The sequence below is a fragment of the Carcharodon carcharias genome, chromosome 21, assembly GCF_017639515.1.
Source record: "Carcharodon carcharias isolate sCarCar2 chromosome 21, sCarCar2.pri, whole genome shotgun sequence".
NCBI lineage: Eukaryota > Metazoa > Chordata > Chondrichthyes > Lamniformes > Lamnidae > Carcharodon > Carcharodon carcharias.
In genome coordinates, this window is record NC_054487.1 from 76,087,799 (window position 1) to 76,113,552 (window position 25,754).

General features: G+C 38.6%; 1 protein-coding gene and 1 long non-coding RNA gene across 17 annotated transcripts in view; one reads left to right on the forward strand and one right to left on the reverse strand.

Annotated features, from left to right (window-relative positions):
- The window catches only part of LOC121293362 (ubiquitin carboxyl-terminal hydrolase 15-like), a 114,716-nt gene that overhangs the window by 14,275 nt on the left and 74,687 nt on the right, over positions 1 to 25,754 (forward strand). For 11 of the 16 annotated variants that reach the window (XR_005946499.1, XR_005946500.1, XM_041216353.1 and 8 more), the window contains exons 2-5: positions 7,434 to 7,561; positions 11,233 to 11,363; positions 15,715 to 15,841; positions 24,127 to 24,272. Coding sequence is in view for 13 of the 16 variants with exons in the window: in XM_041216353.1 (XP_041072287.1) it covers positions 7,434 to 7,561; positions 11,233 to 11,363; positions 15,715 to 15,841; positions 24,127 to 24,272 (532 nt within the window). In the remaining 3 variants the exon portion in view is untranslated. Of the gene's footprint in view, positions 1 to 2,950; positions 3,097 to 7,433; positions 7,562 to 11,232; positions 11,364 to 15,714; positions 15,842 to 24,126; positions 24,273 to 25,754 lie in introns of all 16 variants that reach the window. The other 5 variants (XR_005946501.1, XM_041216365.1, XM_041216366.1 and 2 more) reach the window with 2 other exon arrangements.
- On the reverse strand, positions 132 to 24,909 carry LOC121293363. Its single transcript, XR_005946502.1, has 3 exons — positions 24,782 to 24,909; positions 7,426 to 7,554; positions 132 to 186 (listed from the first exon to the last, which is right to left on the reverse strand). It is a non-coding gene; the product is annotated as an uncharacterized LOC121293363 (long non-coding RNA).

The window sequence follows — 25,754 nt, forward strand, 5'->3', positions numbered from 1 at the left end:
TGTTTTTTTATTCTTTCACAGAATGTGGACGTTGCTGGCTGGACCATCATTTATTGCCCATCCCTAACTTCCCTTGAGAAGGTGGTAGTGAGCTGCCTTCTTGAACCGCTGCAGTCCATGTTGGGTAGGTACACCCACAGTGCTGTTAGGAAGGAAGTTCCAGGATTTTGACCCAGCATAAGTCCTCTATTCAAGAAGAAGGAGAAAGATAAATTAGATAACACTACAGCAGTGGGTGTAGCAGTTTGCCAGGTTGTGGACAAACTAGAATTTGTTTATTCAAGATTAAGTTCATCAACATTTAGATATTAATGCATTATCAAGGCCAGCCAGCACAGAGTTCTTGAAGGGAAATAGTGTTTGATAAATTAATGCTTTTTTTTAAATGAAGTGACTATGCCCATTTTATGAAATGGCCAGTCAAATCCCCCATTTCGAGAAATGGGCAGTTTCATATATAATATATAAATATATAAAATATATGTTAGTTTTTCGAAGGCATTCAATAAGATGTTGTTCAGAAGGCTTGTTATAACTGCTCAGTGGTGCTGTAGAAGTGGAAATGTAGCAGCATCAGTGCAAAGTTGAGTAACAGACAGGAAACGGTAAATCAGTGGCGCTTGAATAAGAGCTTCAAAGCACTATACTCCATGGACCAATACTGAGTGCACTTTTCCTCTCAGTATTTTGTTTATTTAGAATATGAATATGGTTTGTGCTTGAACATGGTGAACATAAGCTCCAAGTTTGCTCACGACCCGAATGTAAAGCTTTGGGCAAACATATCCTCTAGAAATCTTTTACAGATATGTCTGGTAGCAGATGGAATGTAATGTGAATAGGTGTGAAGTAATGCATTTTGGAATGAAACATGACAAATGAGAGCACATAATGAAAAGATACAGAAAGTTGTGGGTAAATAGAGACCCCCCTATATAATTACATAATTCCCTGTAAATGTGAGTCTAGGGGGAAAGCTTTTTATAAGTGGAACTTAGGATGCAAGAGTAAAGAGATACCGACTAAAGGTAAATTTGTACAAGGCAATAGTTGACCATATTTGAGTACTCTGTGCAGTTTGGATTATAAGGTATTAGAACCTTAGAGAGCATACAGCATAGATGGGAAACTTGCGTTTGTATAGCACTTTTAATGCAGAAAAAATGTTCCATGGCACCTTTTGAAAGATTATGGAAAGAAATGAATGCCAAGCCACAGGGAAGAGATCAGGGTGAATGACTAAAAGCTTGGCCAAAGGGATAGGCTTTAAAGAAAGAGAGGGAGGTAGAGCAGTCTTGGAATAATTTCTAAGTGAGTTACCTAGATTAATTGCAGTGGTGTAGGAAAGGCCATATGTTTTGTCAAGGTTTTTAAAATTATGAATTATTGGCAAGGTGATTAAGGAGATTGTTCCCTCTGGTTGTGAAGTTGGTCAGGGTTATCAGTTTTAAGTTATTGAGAATGAGAGAGATCTGAAATTTTCTTACCCAGGGAATTATTGGCATGTCAAATGCTTTGTTACAGGGCGTGGTTGCGATAGGCACCATAGCACCTTTTAAGGAATAAATAGATTAATATTTGAAGCAGAGGATGATACAAAGCTATGGGGAGAGAGGGCAGTTCTGTCTTGCCCCAGTAAAGAACCATCCAGTGCTGAAACATTGAGCTGATTGGTCTGCTGTGCTGGAAACTTCTATAGTTTTGATTTTGACAACATATGTTAATTCAAGCCTCTCATATTCCTGATGCTTGCAGTTGTAAATACAAATATTGACTTTATAACTGATTGGTTTTTTTGAACAATCCTGGTGGTCTTTGGAATTTGTAAGCTGAGGCTGCACCTACCTGTTAATTGAAAGCTGTGTACAGAATCATTTGTGTTGGCAGCTTCTAAAAGCTTTAGTTGCTGCAACTGTAAAATGCCTTTTGATATATTCATCTCTGTGTGGTACCATTGAGTTTTTAAAATTTTGAATCTTTATTGCAGAAAAGATTGTACTGGATAATATGCATAATTGTATGGTTTAATTATTAGTTAGATGTGCTTGAATATACAAATGATTTAATTTTAGAAACGTAGTATGAACTGCATTGTAACTTAGTCTGTTAAATCATTTCTGTTTGGAACCCAATTACAGTTATGTTCCCATGTCTTGCAATGTGCAAGAATGCATTTTCCTATATTGATGATCAAGTTAACAGTAAAATACTTGCTGTGCTTGTCCAACTCTAAACTATTGCGCATTTTTGTTTTGATAGTGTTCATCCCAAATTTCCTACTAATGCCAAATGTCTCTTCACACTCGGTTACACCATGAGGCTGTGGCGTTGGAGCCAACCTGAAGCTAGCTGCATCTGTCTTTTTAGCCTGTACAAATTCAGCACTGGTGCAGCAAACAAAGGAATATAGGGGTATCAAAGAGGAGAGGCAAAAAGGAGAACAAATTACAGATTAAAAATAGGAAGGGAGAACAAAGGTGACATTGGCAGGTGAATTTATTCAAGTGTGACCAAGAGAATCTGTGCTTTACATCCATGATAGATGGACTTTCAGAACATGCACTTTTACCCTATTTTTCTTTGGACTGAAACTAGGTCTCGAGGTGATGGAGCGATTGCTATGTTGGGCAGATTTTGTTCTACTTCATTGCTCTCAAAAAACCAAAAGTGTTGCAATTGTGTCCAGCTCAGGAGAAGTACATTTCTTGGAAATAGTCTGTTGTTTACTCTGGTTATTGGACAAAGGGTGGGAGGGAAGTGGAATTGAGAAGACGTTTTTTGCCTTTCTTGTTCAGAGCTGTGCCCAGTAGCTCCCTTTATCTCACTTCTCTTGGTCCTTTGCAATTATTAATTTTAACATCTTTGGTAAGGAAACTTTGTTCAGTTTTAGGTGATTAAAAAGTTTAAATTCAGTAAATTCCATAGCTTTTTTTGGTTGTTCCCAAAACAGGAAGTGATGCAAAAGAACTTCCTGGGCACATCTACGAAGAAGAAAGGCAAAATGGCATCTTATGTTCATAACATAAGTGAACTATCTACACTTTATGATACCAACAAATTTTGTCAATTGACCAAGAACAAAAATGAAATGTAATGGTGAGTAGCTTTTCAGCATGCCCTAATGGAACTTGTTTCCTACTTTTGCATCTAATGAAAGCATCAAATGTTCAAAAAATTGATAAAGTATGTCATCTTTTGGATGTAAAATAAAGGCATACTTTCTCCTCATAGTACATCAACTTACGAGCTAATGTTTTATCAGGTTACTATACTCTGGCAGTGGTAATAAGCTGAAGACCACCACTGAAACATCTTCTTAATTTGAACTTTTCCAGAGTTAAAATTTTATTTTTTCCATTGTTTTATCCTCCGCACCTGAAGCTGACTTTCGCTGGCAATAGGGTTCACAGAGGTCAGTGGGAACCTGATCCATTGACTAACATACCATATGAGGTGATTGTAGCCAGGATATTTGACTGGCCATCTTTTTTTCTGGCATTCATGCATACCTTTTGCATTTATGCATTCATTCACAGGATGTGGACGTCGCTGGCTAGGCCAGCAATTATTGCCCATCCCTATTTCCCTTGAGAAACTGAGTGGTTTGCGAGGCCATTTCAGAGGGCATTTAAGAGTCAACCACATTGCTGTGGATCTGGAGTCACATACAGGCCAGACCAGGTAGGGACAACAGATTTCCTTCCCTTAGGGACATTAGTGAACCAGACAATCGACATGGTTCCATGGCCATCATTAGACTTTTAATTCCAGATTTTTATTGGATTCAAATTCCACCATCTTTTGTGGTGGGATTTGAATCTGAGTCCCCAAAACAATACCCTGGGTCTCCGGGTCGCTAGTCCAGTGACAATATCACTATGCCACCACCTCTCCACTATTAAAGGAATGCATGAGGTGTCCTAATTTTTGCCACCCCGTCGCCTTTTAGTACAGGCCACTGAGACCAGGTAACACTATACAGACCACTGTTTGAGCTTGGGATCTACCTATTTGGCATGGCACATATTGGTGCTGTTTGAGTCATCTGGGGAGCACAAGTTATGATTTTCCACTGCACCCTGTTGGACTGTCTCTGCTAGCATTTTGTTTTTTATCAATGGGTATTTGAAGATTAACAAGCAATTATTTTCTACACAATCCACTTGGCAAACCTTTTTTCTTTTCCATTTTTTTATCAATGACGTTAAGTGGTATGCTGCTCCCCTGGTGCCAGGATAAGGGATATTACCTAGCTGGTGCAGTGTATCCTGAGGAGAAGGGAAACAGCCAGAAGTTGTGTTCCATGTTGGACCCAGTGACGTTGGTAGAAAAAGTGCTGAGGGCCATCAGGCAGATTTTCAGAAGCTCGAATGTAGTAAATTGGGATTGCTCCCAGTACTACATGGTAGTGATTTTAGAAACTCATAGCTAATGCAGGTGAATGCATGTATAGAGAAGTGGTGCAGGAGAGAGGGCTTCAGATGCTTCAGGCTGACCAACTGCAGAAGGCAGACAGGTTGCACCCGACCAAAATCAGGACCTATATTGGGAGGTTAACTAATATTGTTGGGGAGTGTTTAAACTAATTTGGCAGGGGGAGGGGAGCCAGAAAATAGCAGAGGAGTAGAAATAAAGTCGGAGGACAGAACATATAAAATTTAGTAGCATTAGAAATATCCCAAAAATTGTGGGAGTGAAGAAAATAGAAAAAGTGAAGGAACTATCAAATTCTACATACAGTATTTTAATATCTGTAGTGTGGTATGGAATTATGGTGTGGTTTCATTGACCGGCTCAAACAAGACCAGGAATGGGCTCTTAGTGTTTCTGATTTCCTTCCCTATCACTACTGAATACTTGGTAAAGAGGAATATGGCAGAATAGTTAAGAATGATAGCACAGATCTGAATTGAAATTATTTACTAGGTGGCTCTAGGATTGAATCTATTTGGCTGGAGTTGAGGAACAGAAGGGAAACTGTTAGTGTTGGGAATTTTTATAGAGGTCAAAAAGTGAAGAGGAAATGGATGTGGATATATGTCAGCAAATTTCAAATGCATGTCACAATAATAGTGATATTAGGAGAATTTAATTACCCTGATGTGGACAGATAAACAAAGGATAGGGAAGAAAAAGAATTTCTGATATATGTACAGGAGAACTCTTTTGATCAATATACCTCCAGTCTATCAAAAAAGTGAAGCAGTGTTGGTTGCATCTTCCTTTGGGAAAAGAAGTTGGGCAGTTGGAGTGTGTTCCAACAGAAGATCATTTAGTTGAGTGATCACAGCATATTTTGGTTTCAAATAATTATGGAAAAAACAGAATATATCAAAGATAAAAATACTAATGCTAATTTCCATGATTTAAGAAGGATTTAGCGCAGATTAGAAATGGTGATTTGAAAGCAATAATGGAACAATGGATGGCATTCAGGTGCAAACTAGGTATATTCCTTGAAGGGAAAAGGTAGAGCACCCAAAGCTACTGCACCCTGGATGTCAAATAAATTAACAGTTAATATAAAATAGAAAAAAGGATTGTGATCAATGGCCCTGCTTTTTCTATCTCTAAAAGAATACATTCAAAGGTTCAGTTAATAGCAAGGAAAATTATAGAAAGTACAAGAGGGAATTGAAAATCTTGCTGCAAGAGGCAAGGAGAGGTTATGAGGAAAGATGAGTAGGGAACTTTAGATTGGCACCAGGAAACATTTTATGAACAAATTTAAGCAGTTTGCTTGGGAAGAAGTAGGGCCTATTAAGGACCTAAAGAGAAATCTTCATGTAGAGGCAGAGTACTATTCAGTTCTCTTCATAAGGAAAGTGGATGATGTGAAGCTATGGGCAAGATAGTGATAGGTAGAGCAAACCTAAAAGATTAATATTACTGAAAGTTGGTAAGTCACCTGGTCCAGATGGAATGTATTAGAGGTTACTCAAAGAATCAAAGGTAGAGATAGCAGAGTAATTATTCATAACCTTTCAATCCTTATTGAATAATGAAGTAGCACTTAGACGGTTGGCACTGTTATGTCATGATTCAAGGAAGGGGATTGGATAAACAAACAAATTATAGCTTAGTCTGATGTCACTGGTGGGGGAGTTATTGGAAATCATTGAGGGACAAAATAAGGTTTTATTTTAGAAAGGCGTGGGTTGGTCAAGGAGAATCAGCATGGATTTGTTATAGGTAAATAGTTTCTGACTATCTTGGTTGAATGCTTTGAGGTAATAGAGAAGATTAATTAGACAGTAGGTTTTGCATATATAGACTTTTTTGGGAGGCCTTCAGCCAAATGCCACACAGGAGGCTTATAAAGAAGGTGGAAACCCGTGGGATTAAAGGGGAAGTAGCAGTATGGATACAAAATTGGCTCAGTGATGGGGCAGAAAGTGGTGATGGACAGATGGATGTTCTTCAGACAGGGAGATGGTTTCCAGTGGTATTCCCCGAAAGGGTCACTTTTCAGTTCATTACTCTTTGCAATTTTTTACAAATGACTTAGACTGGGGCATGGGAAGCAGCATTATAAAGTTTGCAGATGATTCGAAACGTAGTAAGTCAGGATGAGGATAATTATAGATTTCATGATGGCAGACTGGATGGTGAAATGGACAGAAGTATGGCAGATGGAGTTCATGCAGAGAATTCTGAATCGGTACACTTTGGGAGGACTCATATGGAGTGACAGTATTCCATAAATGAAATGATTTTGAAAAGTGCAGATAGTATAGACACAAATCCTTAAAGATAGCAGGAATGTTAATAAGGTGTTTTTTTTTAAAAGCAGGAGTTACTTCAGTTATGAATATAGGAATAGAATACAAAAGCAAAGTTGCTGGACCTTTATAAATCACTGGTTCGTTCTCCACTGAAGTACTGTGGATAAATGGGCACCACATTTCAGGGATAATATATTAGAAAGAGTACACTGGAGATTTACTAGGATGTTATCTGGCATGAGGGATTCAGTCTTGAGAGATTGGAAGAATTAGAACTGCTCTGCTTGGACAGAGAAGATTGAGGTGACCCAATAGACATTTTCAAGACAGGCAGAGGCTTTGATAGAGTAAATAGGGGAAAAAAAATCCTCAGGTGAGTAGGTCAATAGCTAGAGGTCATAGGTTCAAAATCATTGGAAAAAGATTTAGGGGTGTTGAGAATTTTCTTCACTATTGTTCAGATATGAAACCCTTACTTGGAAAATTGGTGGAAGCTGATTGCCTAAATTTTAAAAGGCAGTTGGACAAGCACTTGAAGAGGAAGAACTTGCAGGGTTACAGACAAAGCAGGGAGTACAACTATGCATGAATGCTTTTTCAAAGAGCTAGTGCAGTCATGATGGCCAACTCCTCTGCTGTAAATTTGTGAGTGTTATAAAATAAAATAATTATTGTAATTTTTAACATAATTCTCATTTACCATCTCAGGTACCTGGTGGATAGCCGCTGGTTTAAGCAGTGGAAGAAATATGTTGGTTTTGATAGCTGGGACAAATACCAGATGGGAGACCAAAATGTGTATCCTGGTCCTGTTGACAACTTTGGGCTTCTGAAAGGTTTGAGCAATTGTTTTATGTTTTTAGATGCAAAACGTTCTGACGGTATAACTTAAACAGCCATGTTCTATAGAAATGCAGTAGAAAGATGCTTGCATAAGATATGTTAACCTCTCTGTCCTCTTGTCTTATGGAAATATTCAAAAAGAATAAATACAATTCTCCTGTACAAATTCCATGCAATTTATCCTTCCAAAAATTGTTTCAAGTCTTTACAAATACCATTTGGTCTTTATCCATATTAAACGTGAGAAAAAAAATGACCTATATAATCGATTGTCTGAACATCTATAATTGTACTAGTTGTATAAATCATAGTCTGCATAGTTTCTTGAATTGTATGTCTTGTCCTTGTGATCATATCATCAGGTCCTTGATCTCAGTTTCAGCCAATCTTTCATTCATCAGTTTCCAGATTTCAAAATGATTCCTAATTTATTTTTATCCAAAACTTGCAAACTTTGATTTCCTGTCTTCTGAGTTTAATAAAACATGGGTCCATTTGTCTTCAGCTAGACAGGGCAATAGTGTTTGATTTGGTTCAGAACATTTTGACTTAACACAGGTTTTTTTTTAAGTGTTTTGGTGCAGTTAATTGGGTCTTTTTCTGGTATCCTCCAAACCATATTCTGCACTGGTTAAAATGCAAGAATGTTTAGTTATCTGTAGTGTACACAGTGTGCTGTTCCACTGTTAAAGGTGCAACATCAGAAAAATGTTAACTCAAATCATGTAAAGCAGAACCTCCTTAAATAAAGTTATATTGAACCAATCATTGAAGCTGGTCATTTGTCACTCATCATGACACCTATGCTTGTCTAGAAAAAAACTAAATTGGCTTTTACTGCTAAACTTTGTACAGAATCCTCAGCTGGCTTGTTGAATTAATGTTACACACTGAGTGAAGCTTCAGTGGCTTAACTATTGTCTCAACTCTTTAATATGTAATACTCTGGTTGGTTTGTTATGCTGCATTAATTGTTTCCTGGTTCTGTTACATTTGAAGCTCTCATTTTGCTGTATTAAACTTGTGTTTTTTAAAAATACAGATGATTTCCGGCTTTATCCGTAATTGTTTGCATTTTTATGAGAGGAGAGACTTTGTAACATGTTTCAATAAATCCTGACTAAGCAAAATTCAGGTTTAATAAATAATTTATGCGGATAAAAATATTTGCTGATTTGGATCGATCATGTACCGCATAAGCCAGTTGTATATTGCACAAGCCTTCTTAGCTTTTTCCAAAAATGCTGAAGAATGTTTTCTGCTTTAACTGTGCTGCATCTTAATGTTTAACTCAGTTTTTTTAAAAAAAAGAAATAAACGTAATGAACACTGCTAGGCAAGATACTTTAACATTTTTGCCTATTGCAGGAGGAATTCCTCAGATTCTTGTATTAGCCCTTTGGCAGGTTAGCAACAATGCCCTGTGGGAATTTGTGACCCATTTAACAAAGTTTAGAGTTATTATAGGCTGACCTGTCAATCATAGTGACTTCAAGAAAACTTCTACAGTAAACAACTGTGCTTGACAAGGTGAGAAAATTATCTGTTTTAAACATAAAATTAATGTAATCATGAACTATACAAACTACAAAATATATTTTTGCTTGAAAATAAACCTGTGATACATGATTATGCAGAAATATGTTGGGGAGCTGGTTTAAAGCAAATGCAAGTTGTAGGCCTGAACAGCCTCAGAAATGGAAATATTTCTATCACTGCTGTACGCTTGATTGACATGCCTTGTAGTTTTACTTGTCTTAAGAAATTTTTCAAGCACCAGTGGGCAATCGTTGTTTTTGTTGGGATGCATGTGCATTGTAGCCCAGGACCTAAAACTATAAATAGCAGTTCAGGTTTCAGCCAGGAATTTAAATACCCAGGTCAGAGATCCTTGCATTTTTGGCCAAAAGCAGTACATCGTTTCTTGGGCAGCATATCTTCCCCTATATCTAAAATACTATAGTCTAATATTTTGTTCTTGCAGAAAACAGTTTAGGAAATACTTTTCTTGGTTGATTTCCTAGTTTCCTGGGGGCTTTTCAAAGTAAAAAGTAGCGTTGGAAAATATGAGGCTGAAGATTAACCAAATCAATTTCTCTCACAATTTTCCTGCATCAAGTGGAACATTGCTTGATAAATTATCTTATAGGCAGCATTTACGGTAAATACACCCATTTGTGAGGCAATTTAGGCCTACTGACTGTTTTGCTTCAAACTGCTCCCCAATATATCTGTGTTTACTAACATACACTAGCTTATCTTCCATGACACTATGCAAAGGGAATTGAGGTGAAGTGCGATTAAAGGAGAAGGGCACATAGATGTACTTCTGACCTCATTTTAAAGTCTCTCATTGTGTCCTTATTTTAGTAGCCCAATTTTCTCTGTCCACATTTATAATGGAAGCTGCTGATGTAAAGTTGCCATTTGTGACTTCTCATCTGTTGTTCCTCTCAGTAAGCCTGAAATTACGGTGTTCATGTGAGGATTACAATCTGGGAGGACTTCAATGGTTTGAAATTGAGGACTTTAAGAATTAAGGTTGGGTACATTGAGGGAGAGCAAAAGGGGGTAGATGATTGGGTTGCAATGATACTTGAAAGTATGAAAGAATTGCACTGAAAATCAAGAAACTAAAATGGCCCCAATGGCTATATTTTTGTGCCAACATTTTATTCTATGTGAGATTGTGAATAGCTATTCAATTTTATGTATTTGGGTATTAGCAGGAAAGATAATCTGAAGATTAATTTGTAGAACAAAAATATCATACACATTTCATATAGACTAGAATTAAATCATTTTTAAGTGTGAAAAGGCGGAGTTGCCTCACGAAATGTAATACCATGTGAAAATCAAATGATTATTGGGGGAAGAAATTGGCACCGGTAGTGGCTGTTGGTTAACTGATTGGGAGGAAGTTTTCAGGAAAAGTAGTGTTACATGGATTGAAATTCCACCTTTACTGGGAGCTCCCATTCAAGTGAGGCCACAGGCTCCTGGAATAATTGCTGGGAAGATTCGCGGAGAGGAGTATAGTGCGACATATTGGTGCAGACATAAATGGTTTTGAAGTAATGGTTTAGATGCAAAAGGCCCCAAAAATGGCTTTGAGGCAAAATCCTCATACAGGCAGTGCAAACCACCATGGAACGTGGCCCAGTTAAAAAGAAATGCGAGTAGGGGCCTGAGAGATGGGAAGATCTGGGGAAGGAAGGTGGGTGGTTGGAGACATTTTTGTGACAGTATGAGTATATTTAGTGATTTGCTTCACATCAAAGTCTAGTGGTTCAGGTAGTACTTACATTATAAACTGCCTTTGAAGGAAGAATATACTATTGTAGGGATGGTGGAAAATGCTGTATAACCCATAAAAGGAATTGGAAAACCTGTGAGGTATACTTAGAGGTGGCGAAGCATTTGTTTATTGAATTCAAATTTATTGTGGTATAAAGAATGCTTTTCATCTTGTATATCAAAAATTCTCCCAGGAGACACAGGCCAGGTATAAGACTTCATGTAAATGTTGTAAAGTAGCAGCCAGTTCTAGCACTTCTTTAAAATTGAAATGATTTTTACTATACTGGAATTCCATGCTTAGGCCAAGTTTAAATTTATCTGAAATCACTTATACTTTTTGGCCTTCTGTGTTTGTTCTACTCAGGTGAAGATTCGCAGTCTCTAAAGGAGCACCTCATAGATGAGCTGGATTACATCCTGGTACCCACAGAAGGTTGGAATAAGCTGGTCAGCTGGTATGGGTTGAGAAAGAACCAAGAACCAATTGCACGAAAGGTACCCAATCTGTTGCAGTAATGGAAGTCAGAAATTTACAGCAAAGCTAGATAAACACGAGGAGAAAGGAATAGAAGATTATGCTGATACAGCTAGATGGAGAGTGGTGAAAGGTGTCTTGTGTTAAGCATAAACGTCAGCAAAGACAAATTGGGCTGAATAGACTGTTTCTGCGCTGCAGACGCTATGTAATTATGTAAAATGTTGGCTCAGTGACTACTAAACCTAAGTAGTAGTATTTAAATTGTAATATGTGTAGTCATGTAGGTAAATGAACATCAGGTTCAACTGCTTTTCAGAAGAATTGTACCAAAAAAGCTATATTTAGACTATTAGATAGAAATTGAATTCTGTTATAATCTACAATCCATCAATATTTATAACCCTTAAAGCATTGTAGAAAGGTTTCCTTGTGATGGTCTATTTTGTCTGATAATGAGTGCACATTTGTACATAAAGTTTTATTGCCAATTCCCTTGCTGTTTATGGGCACCTGTTGGAGATCTCGTCCTCTGATGTTTCTGATCACAAAACAAAACACCAGTTCTGTGAATTAAACAATTACTTGCATGCAGTGTTGTTAGTTCAGTACTTGGGTTTACTTTGGCACAACCTGTTTAATCTTCTGAATCCAAACATTTTGTTGCTTCCAAAAAGCCATTCAAAAGTGTTTCCAGCCTCAACTAGATACCAGAAATCAAATGGATGAAGAAAACAGGCAATTAAAAGCTTTTTAAGTTAGCTCTGTTGTCTCTGCAAGGATCTATCCTTAGCCCCGTCCTACTTGTCATCTACATGTTGCCCCTTAGTGACACCTGAAAACACAGCGTTAATTTTCATATGTATGCTGATGGCAGCCAGCTCTACCTAAGCACCACCACCATTCTTGATTCACTGTGAAATACTTGTCCGACATCCAATACTGGATGAGCAGAAATTTCTTCCAGTTAAATATTGGGAAGGCTAAAGCTACCATCTTCAATCTTTGTTTCCTAGTTATTAACTCCATTCCTCTACAAGGTAACTATTTGAGGTCGCACCAGACTGTTCATAACCTTGGTGTCATATTTGACCCTGAGGTGCACTTCCGACCATTATCCATGCCATCACTAAGACTGCCTATTTACATGTCTGTAACATCGCCTGACTCTGCCCCTCCTTCAGCTCATCTGCTGATGCCCTCATCCGTGTCTTTTTAACTCTAACTTGACTATTCCAATGCACTCCTGGCTGGCCTCCTTGTGGTTATCCAAAAGCCTGCTGGCCATTTTCTAACTCTCACCAAGTTCCATTCACCCATCACCCTTGTACTCAATGACCTGCTTTGACTGTCGGTCAAACAATGCCTCAGTTTTAAAATTTTCAATCTCCATGGTCTCACTCCTTCCAATCTCTAATCTCGTCTAGTCCCACAGCCCTTTGACATATCTACAGTCATCAAATTCTGACCTCTTGATCATTCCTGATTTTAATTGCTCCACCATTGATGTCCATGCCTTCAGCTATCTAAGCTCTGGAATTCCCTTCCTAAACATCTCAATTTTTCTTACATCCCTTTTAACCCTTCAGTATGCTCCTTAAAACCTACCTCTGTGACAAGTTTTGGCCATCAGTCCTTAATTGTCTTTTGTGGCCTGATGTCAAATTTTGCTTCATAATGCTATGTAAGTACTTTGGGATGTTTTGTTAATTAAAGACACCATCTAAATACAGATTGTAGTTGTTTATGCAGTCACTGGTATAATGTTGGATATGTGTCAATTAATTTGCACAAAGCACTGTGATCAGGACCAGATAATCTGTTTTTGTGATGTTGATTGAGTGATACATATTGACTAGGATACTGGGGGTAAATTTCCTTCGATACAGAGCTTTTATGTCCAACTGAGGTGGCAGTTGGAGCCTTAATTTAAATATTTCCATGCGTGTGGAGGAAGTGTAAGCATTTTTCATAATTCTCATAATTTTATCCAAGCAAATTATGAATGAAATAATAGAAATATAGATGTTTCTGATCATAAGACTACATTTGTATCGTTCAAAGTTAAAACATCCTTACTTCAAATTGCAGACAAGTTAAAGGTCTTCAGTTTACAAATAGTTCCTGTTGTGCTTTTGTTAGTTAAGTGGGTGCTTTGAAATAGAATTTGTTTTTCTTTAAGTACATTGAGGATAAAGAAAGGGATTGAAAATGGATAAATTTTACGCTCAATATCAAGCAATTCAAGGTGATATGTAGCAGAAATCAAATACAAATTAAAGCCCATTTATCTTGCCGGGCCATTCCTCCATCAGTTCATGTTCGCAAACACATAAAATGTTCCAGTTTCATCTGCTTTTTTGCTTATGGATTCTCATTTCGGCTGGTGAAGAGAACCCAATTTTAGTGTGGCCATCCAGTAATAGTTTCATGGCTGCCATGGTTGTGAGCATAGTGACAGTCAACTCTGCATTAGGTTTCAATGTAATTTATAAACTCTCATTGTTTGAGTCTGAAATACTGAATTATTACCTTAAGTTCAACATGTGATGTTGTTGTACATCTTATGACACATGTATGAGGCATCAAAAGATTGTAGGAAGATGTAGTTATATACAGAATGAGGGGTAGTGAGTTATTTTCAGTCTTACTCTTTCTGTAATTTACTAAGGAAAACAAAGCATGAATATCATGACCACCTCCCATATGCTGATAACCAAACTAAAATCAGTGACGTTTATGTAAATTAGATGGCATTTATCTGTGAGTGTGGATAAGATTAGGGAGGAGTTTGTGATGCAGAAACAACGCTTTTGCAGGAATTACTAACTCCTGGGAGGTAACGGTAGATTTGGACCAACCATTGTGGTGCCTATATTCAAAAAGGGGATAGAACAGAAATGGCAACTGCAATCCATTCCTGTGTTATTTTGGAATTGATCAGGAATGAACAAAAGTACCTGTATCATAATAACTTAGTGTTGATTTCATGCGGGGAAGATTTGGTCTGTTCAACCTTCTCAATTACTTTGAGGAAATAACGTCTGAATCATGGAAAAGTTACACCACAGAAGGAAGCTATTCAGCCCATTTTGTCTGTGCTGGCCGAAAGAATAACAATCCAGTTTAACACAAGTTTCCAGCTTTTGGTCTGTAGCCCTGTAGGTTATGGCAATTGAAATCCATTTCCAAGTAGTTTTAAAATGCACTGAGGGTATCTGCCTTTACCAATCTTTCGGGCAGTGAGTTTCAGACTCCTCAACTAGCGGCCAATACAAGGCCCAATACAGCTTCTCAACCAGAGTTTGCAAGATGACCTTGGGTCTGCCAACAAGAACCAGAGCATGTTAAAAAAAATACAACTTGTGCCCATCAATTGAATGCTTATTATCTACTTTTGTGTCTCGACACAGTAACCAGACCAAGACTGTCTTACCAGTGGAGGGAGATGAAGGTAGGCTATGTGGGTGTATATCACCTGGCATAGTTTCCTGGACCTGCCTCTACCTCACGATGACAGTCTGTTGTGAAAGGGGGCTTGGGGTCTGTGGAATTTTTATAACACTGAGGGGGATCCTGGAAGCAACAAGTTTGAGAACCCCTGCCCTACAACATCCTGTATTGATCAATTACTAAACATACTGGGCCTCATCAGTGTTATTTTTGAGGCATGTTGATTTTCAGTGTTTTCCATTGTTAAGAGTATACTTGTACTATCATATAACCTGAGGTGGAAGTGTTCAGATGTAGAAGCATGATTTTAAAAGATGCAAAAGAATTCTGCACTGCAGAAGTATGAAACTGAATGACTGTGATCTTCTTTGTAGGGTCACATCAGTATTAATCTATGATCAGCAAGTCTTCAAAAGAGTCATGTATATATGGTGTAGTAACCACTTTTTTGTGGTTGTTGGTCCACAAGTTTGAACTGTTGTAGAAAAATTCAAATTTAGTTCTTGCTGTCATAATTCAAAAGCAAATTCAATTGCTGCCAAAATATTTTAACTCCCCTCCTTTGGTATTACTTTTAGCAGTGCTCTGAGGCATTAATGAGTTGTTTTAAGAGTTGGTACTCTGAACATTCTGCATAGAGACTAACCAGACCAAACACAAGATCAATGCAGGTATTGTTTCTGGAGATAATAATGGACTGGGATCACCTGTACTCCTTTTTGTTGTCAGTGATCTGCACTTTAGAGTGTAGCAGTTGCAGCTTATTGGAGTGACCAGGGTAGTGTGGAAGGTTAGCTTAATATACAGTGAAACATTCAGGTAAGTTTTTATTGACAAATAATTATTCCTACTTTGTTTGCATTAAATCCAAATCTTCTGTTTATGGCTATTATTACCCTGTTAATACTTTCTTCTCAGGTGGTGGAGCAGGGCATGTTTGTGAAACATTGCAAAGTGGAAGTGTACCTAACAGAATTAAAGTTGTGTGAAAATAGTAACATGAACACTGTCATAACAAGGCGATTTAGCAAAGCTGACATCATAGGTAAGTGAATGTTCTCAACAATGTTTAACATTTTCCTTGCTACTCTTTTCTCTCTCCATTTCCTGAAGGCATTGTTTTCTGTTGGAGACAATTCTATGGATGGTCTTCTTGCAAGCCACTCATGTCCTTTCATTGCATGAGATGGCAACTATGATATAGGCCGTTTGATCACCTGAGGCATATTGATGAAACCCGGCATCCATAAACTTGCCTTTCAAGCAGGGTGTGTTCTCTAGTGATCAGGAGTGGAAGGTGGGGAGGCATAGTGGTATTATCACTGTACTAGTACTCTGGAGACCCAGGGTAATGCTCTGGGAACCCAGGTTCAAATCCCACCATGGCAGATGGTGAAATTTGAATTCAATAACAATCTGGAATTGAAAGTCTGATGAAGACAACCATGAAAGCATTGCCGGTTGTCATAAAAACCAATCTGGTTCACTCGATCTTGCACCATAGAACAACCCAGGGACCGATCTAGCGAATCTTCGCTGTACTGCCTCCAAGGCACTTCTTTAAATATGAAGATCAAAACTACATGAAAGCACTCCAGATAAGGTCTCCGCAAATTGATAAGCACGTGTAGCAAGACTTTATTCTTGCACTCCAATCCCTTTGTAATAAAGGCCAACATGTCATTTGCCTTCCTGTGTGCTAACTCTGTGTCCCTTGTAAAAGTACACCCAAGTCCCTCTAATATCAACCTTGAAAAGTTTCATGCTTTAAAAAAATTTTGTTTTTCTACTCTGACTATCAACCTTTCACTTCCCCACATTATATTCCCATCTGCCTCCTTGTTGCTCACTCACTTAACCTGTCTGTGTCTTTTTACAGCCTGTTTGTGTGGCCCTCAAAGCTTCTGAGCTTTGTATTGTCAGCAAACTTAGATACATTGTTTTTGGTCTCTTTGTCTAAATAACTAATATCGATTGTAAATAGCTGAGGCCATAGCACTGTTCCTTGCTACACTCCACAGCCTGCCAACTTGAAAATGCCCTGTTTAACCCTACAGTTGCTCCCTGTCCGTTAGCCAATCCTTTATACTAACATACGAAATAAGAGCAGAAGTAGGCCATTCAGCGCCTCAAACCTGCTCAGCCATTCATTAAGAACATGGCTGATCTGTTTGTGTTTCGAATTCCACATGTACCCCCAATAACCTTTGATTCCCTTGCCTAGCAGGAATCTATCTACTTCCACCTTAAAAATATTCAATGATCCTCCACCTTCTGAGGCAGTGTTCCAAAGTTGCACAACCATCTGAGAGAAAAAAATTCTCCTCATCTCTGTCCTAAAAGGGCAACCCCTAATGTTAAAACAGTGCCCCCTAGCTCTGGACTGACCCACAAGAGGAAACATCCTTTCCGCGTTCATTTTGTCAATACTGTTCAGGGTCTTATATACTTCAGTTAAGTCGCCCCTCACTCTTCTAAATGCCAGTCTGTCTAATCTTTCCTCATAAGATAACCCCCTCATCCCAAGTATCAATCCAGTGAACCTCCTCTGAATCGCCCCCAACGTATTTACATACGTCCTTAAATAAGGAGACCAAAACTGCACACAGTATTCAAGATGTAGTCTCACCAATGCCCTGTATAACTGAAGCATAACATCCTTACTTTTATGTTCAATTCCTCTTGTAATAAGAGATAGCATTCGATTAATTACTTACTGCACCTACTTAATAACTTTTTGTGACTCATGCACTAGAACACCTAGATCCCTCTGCAGCTCAGAATTCTGCAGTCGTTCTCTGTTTAAGTAATAATCTGTGTTTTTTATTCTTCCTGCGAAAGTGAACAACTTCACGCTTTCCCACATTATACTCCATCTGCCATTCAATGAACCCTACCCGTATCTGTCTGCAACCTCCTTACATCCTCTTCACAACGTACTTTCCTACCTACCTTTGTGTCACCTGCAAATTTAGCTATCATGCCTTCACTCCCCTCACCTAAGTCATTGATATAAATTGTAAAAAGCTGAGGCCCCAGCGCAAATTTGCTGGTCTCCACTTGTCACATCCTGCCATCAGACAAATATCCATTTATGCATACGCTCTGTTTGAGCCAATCTTCTATCTACGCTAATATGTTACCCCCTACACCATGAGCTTTTATTTTCTGCAATATCTTTTGATGTGGCACCTTATCAAATGCCATCTGGAAATCCAAGTACAGCATGTCTATAGGTTCCCCTTTATCCACAGCGCATGTTACTCCTTCAAAGAACTCCAATAAATTGGTTAAACATGATTTCCCTTTCATAAATCCATGCTGACTCTTCCCAATTACCTTGAGTTTCTCTAAATGCCCAGCTATCACCTCCTTAATGATCGATTCTAACACCTTCCACATGGCATCAAGCTAACTGGCCTATAGTTTCCTGTTTTCTGCCTCCCTTAAGTAGTGGGGTTATATTTGCTATTTTCCAGTCTGACTAAACCTTTCCAGAATTTGGGGAGTTTTGTAAGATTAACACCAACACACCTTCTACCTCATTAGCTACGTCTTCAAAGACCCTAAGGTGAAGCTCATCAGGACCCGGAGACTTGGCAACCCACAGCTCCGTCAGTTTGCACAGTCTCATTTCCCCTCATGATTGTAATTTTACCAAGTTCTCATCCCCCTTCCACCTCCTGATTTACAGCTATTACTGCAATGTTTTTTCTATCTGCTATATCAAAGACAGAACCTATATATTTGTTAATTTTATCTGCCATTGTCTTATTATCCTCTATTAACTCACCATTGTCACTCTCTAGAAGATCAACACTCACTTTACTTATTCTTTTGCTTTTTAAATACCTGTAGAAACTCTTGCTATCTGATTTATATCCTTAGCTAACTTCCTCTCATACTCTAATTTATTTCTCCTGATTAACTTTTTAGTCATTCTCTGCCATTCTTTATGTTCTGACCAATCATCTGACCTGTCACTCCGTAGTTATATGTGTTTTCCTTAAGTTTGATGCTTTCCTTAACTTCTTTAGTTAATCATGGATAGTAGGAATATACAAATTCTGAGTATTCTGAAAACTCCTTTTAACTGTCTGCCATTGCTTCTCTATTGATCTATCCCCTAGCCTAGTATCCCAGTTCACTTCAGCTAGCTCAGCTTTCATGCCCACATAGTTGCCCTTATTTAAGTTTAAAATAATAGTCTTGGACCCATTGTCCTCTCTTTCAAACTGGATGTAAAATTCAATCATTTTGTGGTTGTTGCTACCTGGGGATGCCTTCACTCTGATGTCATTAATTAATCCTGTCAAATTGTACAAAACCAAGTCTAATATAACCTGTTCTCTGGTTAGTTCCAGAACGTGCTGGTCCAAGAAGCTATTTTGAAAGCATTCTATAAGCTCCTCATCCATGCTGCCACTGCCAGCCTGATTTTTCCAGATTATATATATATTAAAATCACCCGTGAATATTGCCATCCCTTTATCACAATATACCCAATATTTCTTCTTGTATGCTTTGTCCTAAATTATGGTTACTGTTAAGGGGTCCTACTAGTGACTTCTTTCCCCATCTACTCCTCACCCCCACCCAAACCGATTCTACATCCTGATCTCCTGAACCAAGGTCACCTCTATTACACAAAAGCCATCTTGATTAACAGTGCTACCCTTCCACCTTTACCTAGCTTCCTATTCTTCTTGAGTGTCATATACATCTCTCAATATTCAGCAGCCAATCCTTGTCATCCTGCAACCATGTCTCCAAAATGGCTATCAGATCATATTTATTTACTTCAATGTGGGCCATCTGTTCATTTATTGTATGAATGCTATGTGTATTCAAATACAGAGCCTTTAGCTTTGTCTTTTTGTTATCTTTTTAACAGCTAGTCTTGACTATTGGTGTATTCTTAGGTTTTATCTCTGTCCCTTCCTGCTAATCTATGATTCTCATTTCACATATTGATATTATGGTCTCCTGCCTTGAATCTACTCCTTGGTTTGCCGCATCTACCCAAGCTTGATCCCTCATCCTGCTTGTTTAGGTTAAAGCCCTCTCTACTTCCCTAGTTATGTGATTTGCAAGAACACTTGTTCAGGTATAGACTGCCCCAATTTTCCCCAGTGCTGGTGTCAGTGCCCCACAAACTGGAACCCACTTCTCCCACACCAGTCTTTGTGCCTTGCACTCATTTCTCTAATCTTATTTGCCCTGTACCAATTTGCATGTGACTCAGATAGTAATCCATAGATTACCTTGGAGGTTCTGCTTAATTTGAAACTTAGCTACTCATACTGACTATGCAGAATCTCTTTCCTTGTCCTGCCTATGTTGTTAGTACTTACATGGACCATGACAACTGGATTCTTCCCCACCCACTGCAAGTTCCTCTCCAGCCCTGAGCAGATGTCCCGAACCCTGGCACCAGGCAGGCAACACAGCCTTCTGGACTCTCCCTCTTTGTTGCAGAAAACAGTGTCAATCCCCCTCACTATACTGTTCCCTACTACCACTACATTCCTGTTTGCTCCCCCCCATGTAAACATCTTCCTGTACCTTGGTGCCATGGCCAGCCTGCTCATCCACATTGCAGACCTCTTTTGTCCACACAGGTTGTGAGTACCTCAATTCTGTTTGACAATCGCTAAGTCTGAAGCTCCTTAATCAGTTCCTGCAACGCACCTTGTAGATGGTGCATACTGCTGCTACTGTGCATCGGTGTTGGAGGGAGTGAATGTTTGGGGATGTGGTGCCAATCAAGAGGGCTGCTTAGTCCTGGTTGGTGTCAAGCTTGTTGAGTGTTGTGGGCGCTGCACTCATCCAGGCAAATTTGGGAGTATTCTATCACACTCCTGACTTGTGCCTAGTCGTTGGTGAACAGGCTTTGGGAAGTCAGGAGGTGAGTTACTCGTCGCAGATTTTCTAACCTCTGATCTGCTCTTGCAGCCACAGTATTTATATGGCTAGTCCAGTTTAGTCCCTTAAGTTTCTCTAATATTTTTTCTCCGTTGATATTAATTACCTTCAGCTCCTCACTCATGTTAGCCCCTGGTAGCCCTCTACTTTTGGTATGTAATTTGTATCTTCTACTGTGGAGACAGACGATATTTGTTCAATGTCTCTGCTGTTTCCTCATTCTGCATGCTAATTTCTCCTGTCTCTGCTTCTAAGGGACCAACATTTACTTTAGCTACTTTGCTCTTTATATGCTTGTAAAAGTTCTTGCAAACTGTTTTTACAGTCCAGGCTTGTTTACACTCATTCTATTTTTTCCCCTTTTTATCAACTTTTTGGTGACGCTTTGCTAGTTCCTAAACATTTTCAATCCTCAGGCTTACTACTATTCTTTGCAACATTATAAGCCTCTTTTAATCTAATACTATCCTTAACTTGTACATGCTGTTACCTAGGCTTGTAACCTACACTCATCAGTGTTTTCTGACTCTTGTTATTCCTGATCTCCACCCATACTGATTCTACTTCCTGATCTTCTGAACCAAGCTCCTTTCTCACTAATGCCCTTATGCCATACTTTACTATCAGTGATACCCACCCTGCCTTTTCAAAGTTTTGTGTCCCCTGGAATATTTATTTCCCAACCTTGTGACCATGTCTCTCTGATGACGATTAGATCTAAACATTCAGATAGAGAACCCTTAATTTTTTTAACTTATTATTTTCACTGATATTCTATTAACGTTAATCTCTGCCCCTGTCTGTTCCACTCTGCTTGTTTTTAACCAAATCACTACACTGTTCTATTGTCTTTACTTTTCTTTTTGGATTTCTTGATTTATCTTCACTGGATTCCGTCCCCTCATTCTTAAGTTTAAAGCCTATCCTGGTTATATGATTCACCATGACACTGATCCCAACCTGGTTTAAGTGGAGCCCATTCTCAACTTGCCCGAGTACTGGTGCCAGCGACCCATGCATCAAAACCCAGAATAACAAAAGGAGTTACCTATGACCTGGGAGGACCTCATTCAGAATTACCCTGGTCATTGTTTGGAGCACAGGAAGGCTTGGCAAAAGTCTGCTGGGTTTCCCGTAGCTTTATATATGCTATAATCCTGGTTCAGCAATTGGTACTCAATTCAATATTTGAATTTCTGCATAAGAGAGTTTTCCATGGTGACAACATCTGGAAGGCAAAACGTCACTATTGGTGTTTTGGGCAAAGTTTTTGATTTGATGTTGTGCCGAACAAATCTGTAGAAGATTGTGTTCTTGGTGTAAATGCAATGGTCTGGCATGAGCACTAGAAACTTTTGTGCTGTAACAGTTATCAGTAAAGTTTAAACGACTAAGAATGCAAAAATGCCCTATTTTTGTGAGCATGCTAACATAACTTGACTATTGAGTGCAGTTGTAAATGTCTAGTCCAATTAAGAATGTGAAGAGTTTTAAAATATAATTTGAAAGCCCTCAATATGTTCTTCAATTTTCTCCTAGGTTTGTGTCTTTTGATCCCATTGCCTCCTATTCACCTGCCCCCCCCCCCCCCCCCCCCCCCCCCCCCCCCACACACACACACACACACACACACACACACACACACACACACACACACACACAACCACACTAAAGGTAATGTCTCTTAGTGGGAGATGGTTTCCATGAATCCTGACTGTGCTGTAATGGCATAGCCAGAACTGAGCTTTGACTGCATTTTCACACTGGGGAGGATCACCGATGAACCCGATTCTTTCTTCATCCGCCACACTCGTATATGGAATTACTAACGCGGGTGTTGGATAATAATTGTAAATGGTAACCTTCACTCTTTTCCACCATCAGCAGTCCATGGTTCCTGAGACCAAGTGTTATGCTCAACTCTGCACCAACCAGAGTTTGAATCTGGGGCCTTCCTGATCCATGTAGCACAGTACTAAACCAGCCATGCTTTCATCTGTTTAGCTGCTGGGGAGTTTGCAAGTTTTTGTCAGCTGAATCTTGCATTTTGTGAATAATCATTACAATCCTATTACCAAAACAGGATTGCATAGTTATGTAACATTTGTAGGAATGTGTTTCTGGGTAATCACATCAGTTGTCAATATAAGACCGAACATAAATTTAGATGCATAGTACTTCGTTGGTTCAAAGCCAGTTTAATGCAAAAATAAAACTATTGTATGCATGCAATACTGTTAAAGAGGCAGTTTTGATATCTGTTCTTTCTAAAAGTCTTTTGATAATACATCAGATGAATTTTAGTGTGCAAGCCAGCAAGTTAACTTGATGGAGCTGAATTATGCAAAAGCTACTGCCATCAACCAGCAGTGTTTTGGTTTTAACTCTGTTAGATGTGCCGCACTAGTGTTGACATCAGTAACTTCTCCATGGCACTTCCTTGGTGACATCAAGACTCGCAATACATGAGGTAAAATTGTCAAAAAGGATTGGGTGATACAGTGGGGCAGTATTCTGACTTTTATGTCGGGAGCTGAGCTTGAATTTAGTCCAGTCAGAAGGGATAGAAGCCTTTTCTCTGGCACCTAAGGATCATTTAGTAATCTCAACCCAGACCATTGTGAAAATATAGGCTACAATTACTGATAGTTGGGATGTGCTCATGTCACAATAATGCCTGGTGTGGGAAGTTTTAAAAAACCACACTGCCAAAGGGATGTTCGTCTGACATTGTATTTAAGCTAGTTCATTAAGGCAGAAGGACCCCGACTCAATGCCTGGCTTGACTACACTTTACAGACCAATGAGTTGGTCATTTTGATTCACACAAAGATCTGCCAGCTAAAGGAAATCATTAAATGAAACTAATGTTTCTCTTTCCGTAGATGCAACCTGACCTGCAAAATGTTTCCAACATTTTCTGTTTTCATTCCATTAATTGAAGCACTTTGTTTAGTATGTGACTTGTTCTTTAACCTTTAGTGAATCTAATACATTCTCTTCTAATTCATTAACCACCTGTTTTTATTTCATCATTCATGTTCCTTTAACTTCTGTTCTTAGAAAATTGTCTGACAACCTAGGTGCAAAAGTATAGGTATGTGTATGAATCACCTGATGAGCTATGAACATTTAAAGGGTTGCTGTCCCTGAGCAATTTCCTTTGCTGGATGGAAACTGTACAAATTGTATGTCAAATTTGAACATCATTCAAAGTTTGAGGAAGCCTCCTATATACCTTTTATATTCAATAAATATTCACCGAGGTGCATAACTAAAGACTAATAATCTGTCTTTCATACCATTTAATAACAAAAATGGTTGCATTGGTCAAACTTTGGAAATATCCTCTGTACTTATGACTGGAAAGAGATTCCTTATTATTGTTTTTGTTTTAAATCTCAGATACAATTGAAAAGGAGATGCGGAAACTGTTTAGTATTCCAGATGAAAAAGAAATTAGATTGTGGAATAAGTATATGAGCAACACATTCGAACCCCTGAATAAGCCAGATAGCACAATACAAGATGCGGGACTATATCAAGGGCAGGTATAGTAGTTTAAAATATGGTATTCTGTCTTTGATTTATATTTGCAATTGAAGGTGAAGAGGTTAGGGTATAGGTTTGATAGTTCCTGAAACCAGTAGTGATTTCTAATTTCAAATCTCACCTTTAAAGATCGTTTATGACACCTTAGTAACAAATAAATCCTGAAAGCCTTGCATGGTGCATGCACTAACTGTCCATAAACCTTACTCTGATGTCACAATTTTTGATGCTTTTGTGGCCACATTTCACATTGTAAATTGCTAAGCCAACAATTTAATTTTATTAAATCTTACACCATCAAGTCACTAGGTGGCTCTGTGAAGCAAGTCTGAGGTCTCTCCCAATTTGGTCACAGACTTGTATACATAAACACATTTGTCATCTGACTGAACAGCCACATAGAAATTACTGGCAGACCTATCTGCTTTTTGTATGGCTGCTAAAAGCGGCCATAAGCAACAGTTATTGTATTTATATTCCTTAGGCTTTTGGAAAACATTTTGCTTACAATTTTTTCCAGTTCCTTCCTTCGCGCCTCACTTCAGTGTTCGTCAAATGAGAAAGTAATGGGAGCAAAGCACAGACAGTTCTACAACTGGCTGCACACTGAGATCATTCATGGTGACTTTTTTTTTAACTTCCCAGAAGTGAACTATTTCTCTTAATTTGGGCTGACTCATGTTGCAGCTATGCCAAGAATTGAATGAACTTTATCACTGCTTGACAGATATTGAAGTGCCAAATGGGGGCTTGGATCTGTGACTACCACATGCCTCAAATTTAGTCCATGACCTCTCCCCTCCTTATTTCTAACCTTCTAAAACATTAGAAAGGGCACCTTGGTGTCCTTGGGCTGGCATAGACAAGATGGGCCGAGTGGCCTCCTTCTGTGCTGTAACTTTTCTATGGTTTTATTACAACCTGTCCTTCCCCTCCTAGACTTTCTGTTCCCCTGGCATTTTTGTGCAATCTTCTTTCTCTTTGCCCCAGCATTGGTAACTACTTTATCACCTCCATTTCCTTTTTGAAAACATTTCTTATAAGTCACCTCTTTCACCAAGCTTCTGATTAACCCACCTAATTTCCCTTTGTCCATTTTCTTTGCATCACAGGGAAGTGCATTGTGGTGATATCCTACATTATGTAAATGCAAGTTGAAGGGAAAAAATGGTCATGCCAGCAAAAAAAATACTCTCAAAGCACAATGCTCAATTCACTGTCGATGATTATGATTCATTGGTCGTGATTATGATTCATTGATGGTTTCCCCTCACATATGAGCAAGCATTTATCCACTGAGGGGAGGGGTAACATAGGAACAGGAATAGACCATTTAGCTCCTCGAGTTTTTTAAAATTTCTTTTTAATTTTAGTTTTTTACTCTGTGGTCGTGAGTTCAAATCATACCATGGATGAAAGCTACTTGATTGATGTAAAAACCTAGCTGGTTCATTCCTTATAAATTTAAAAACTAGCTTTAT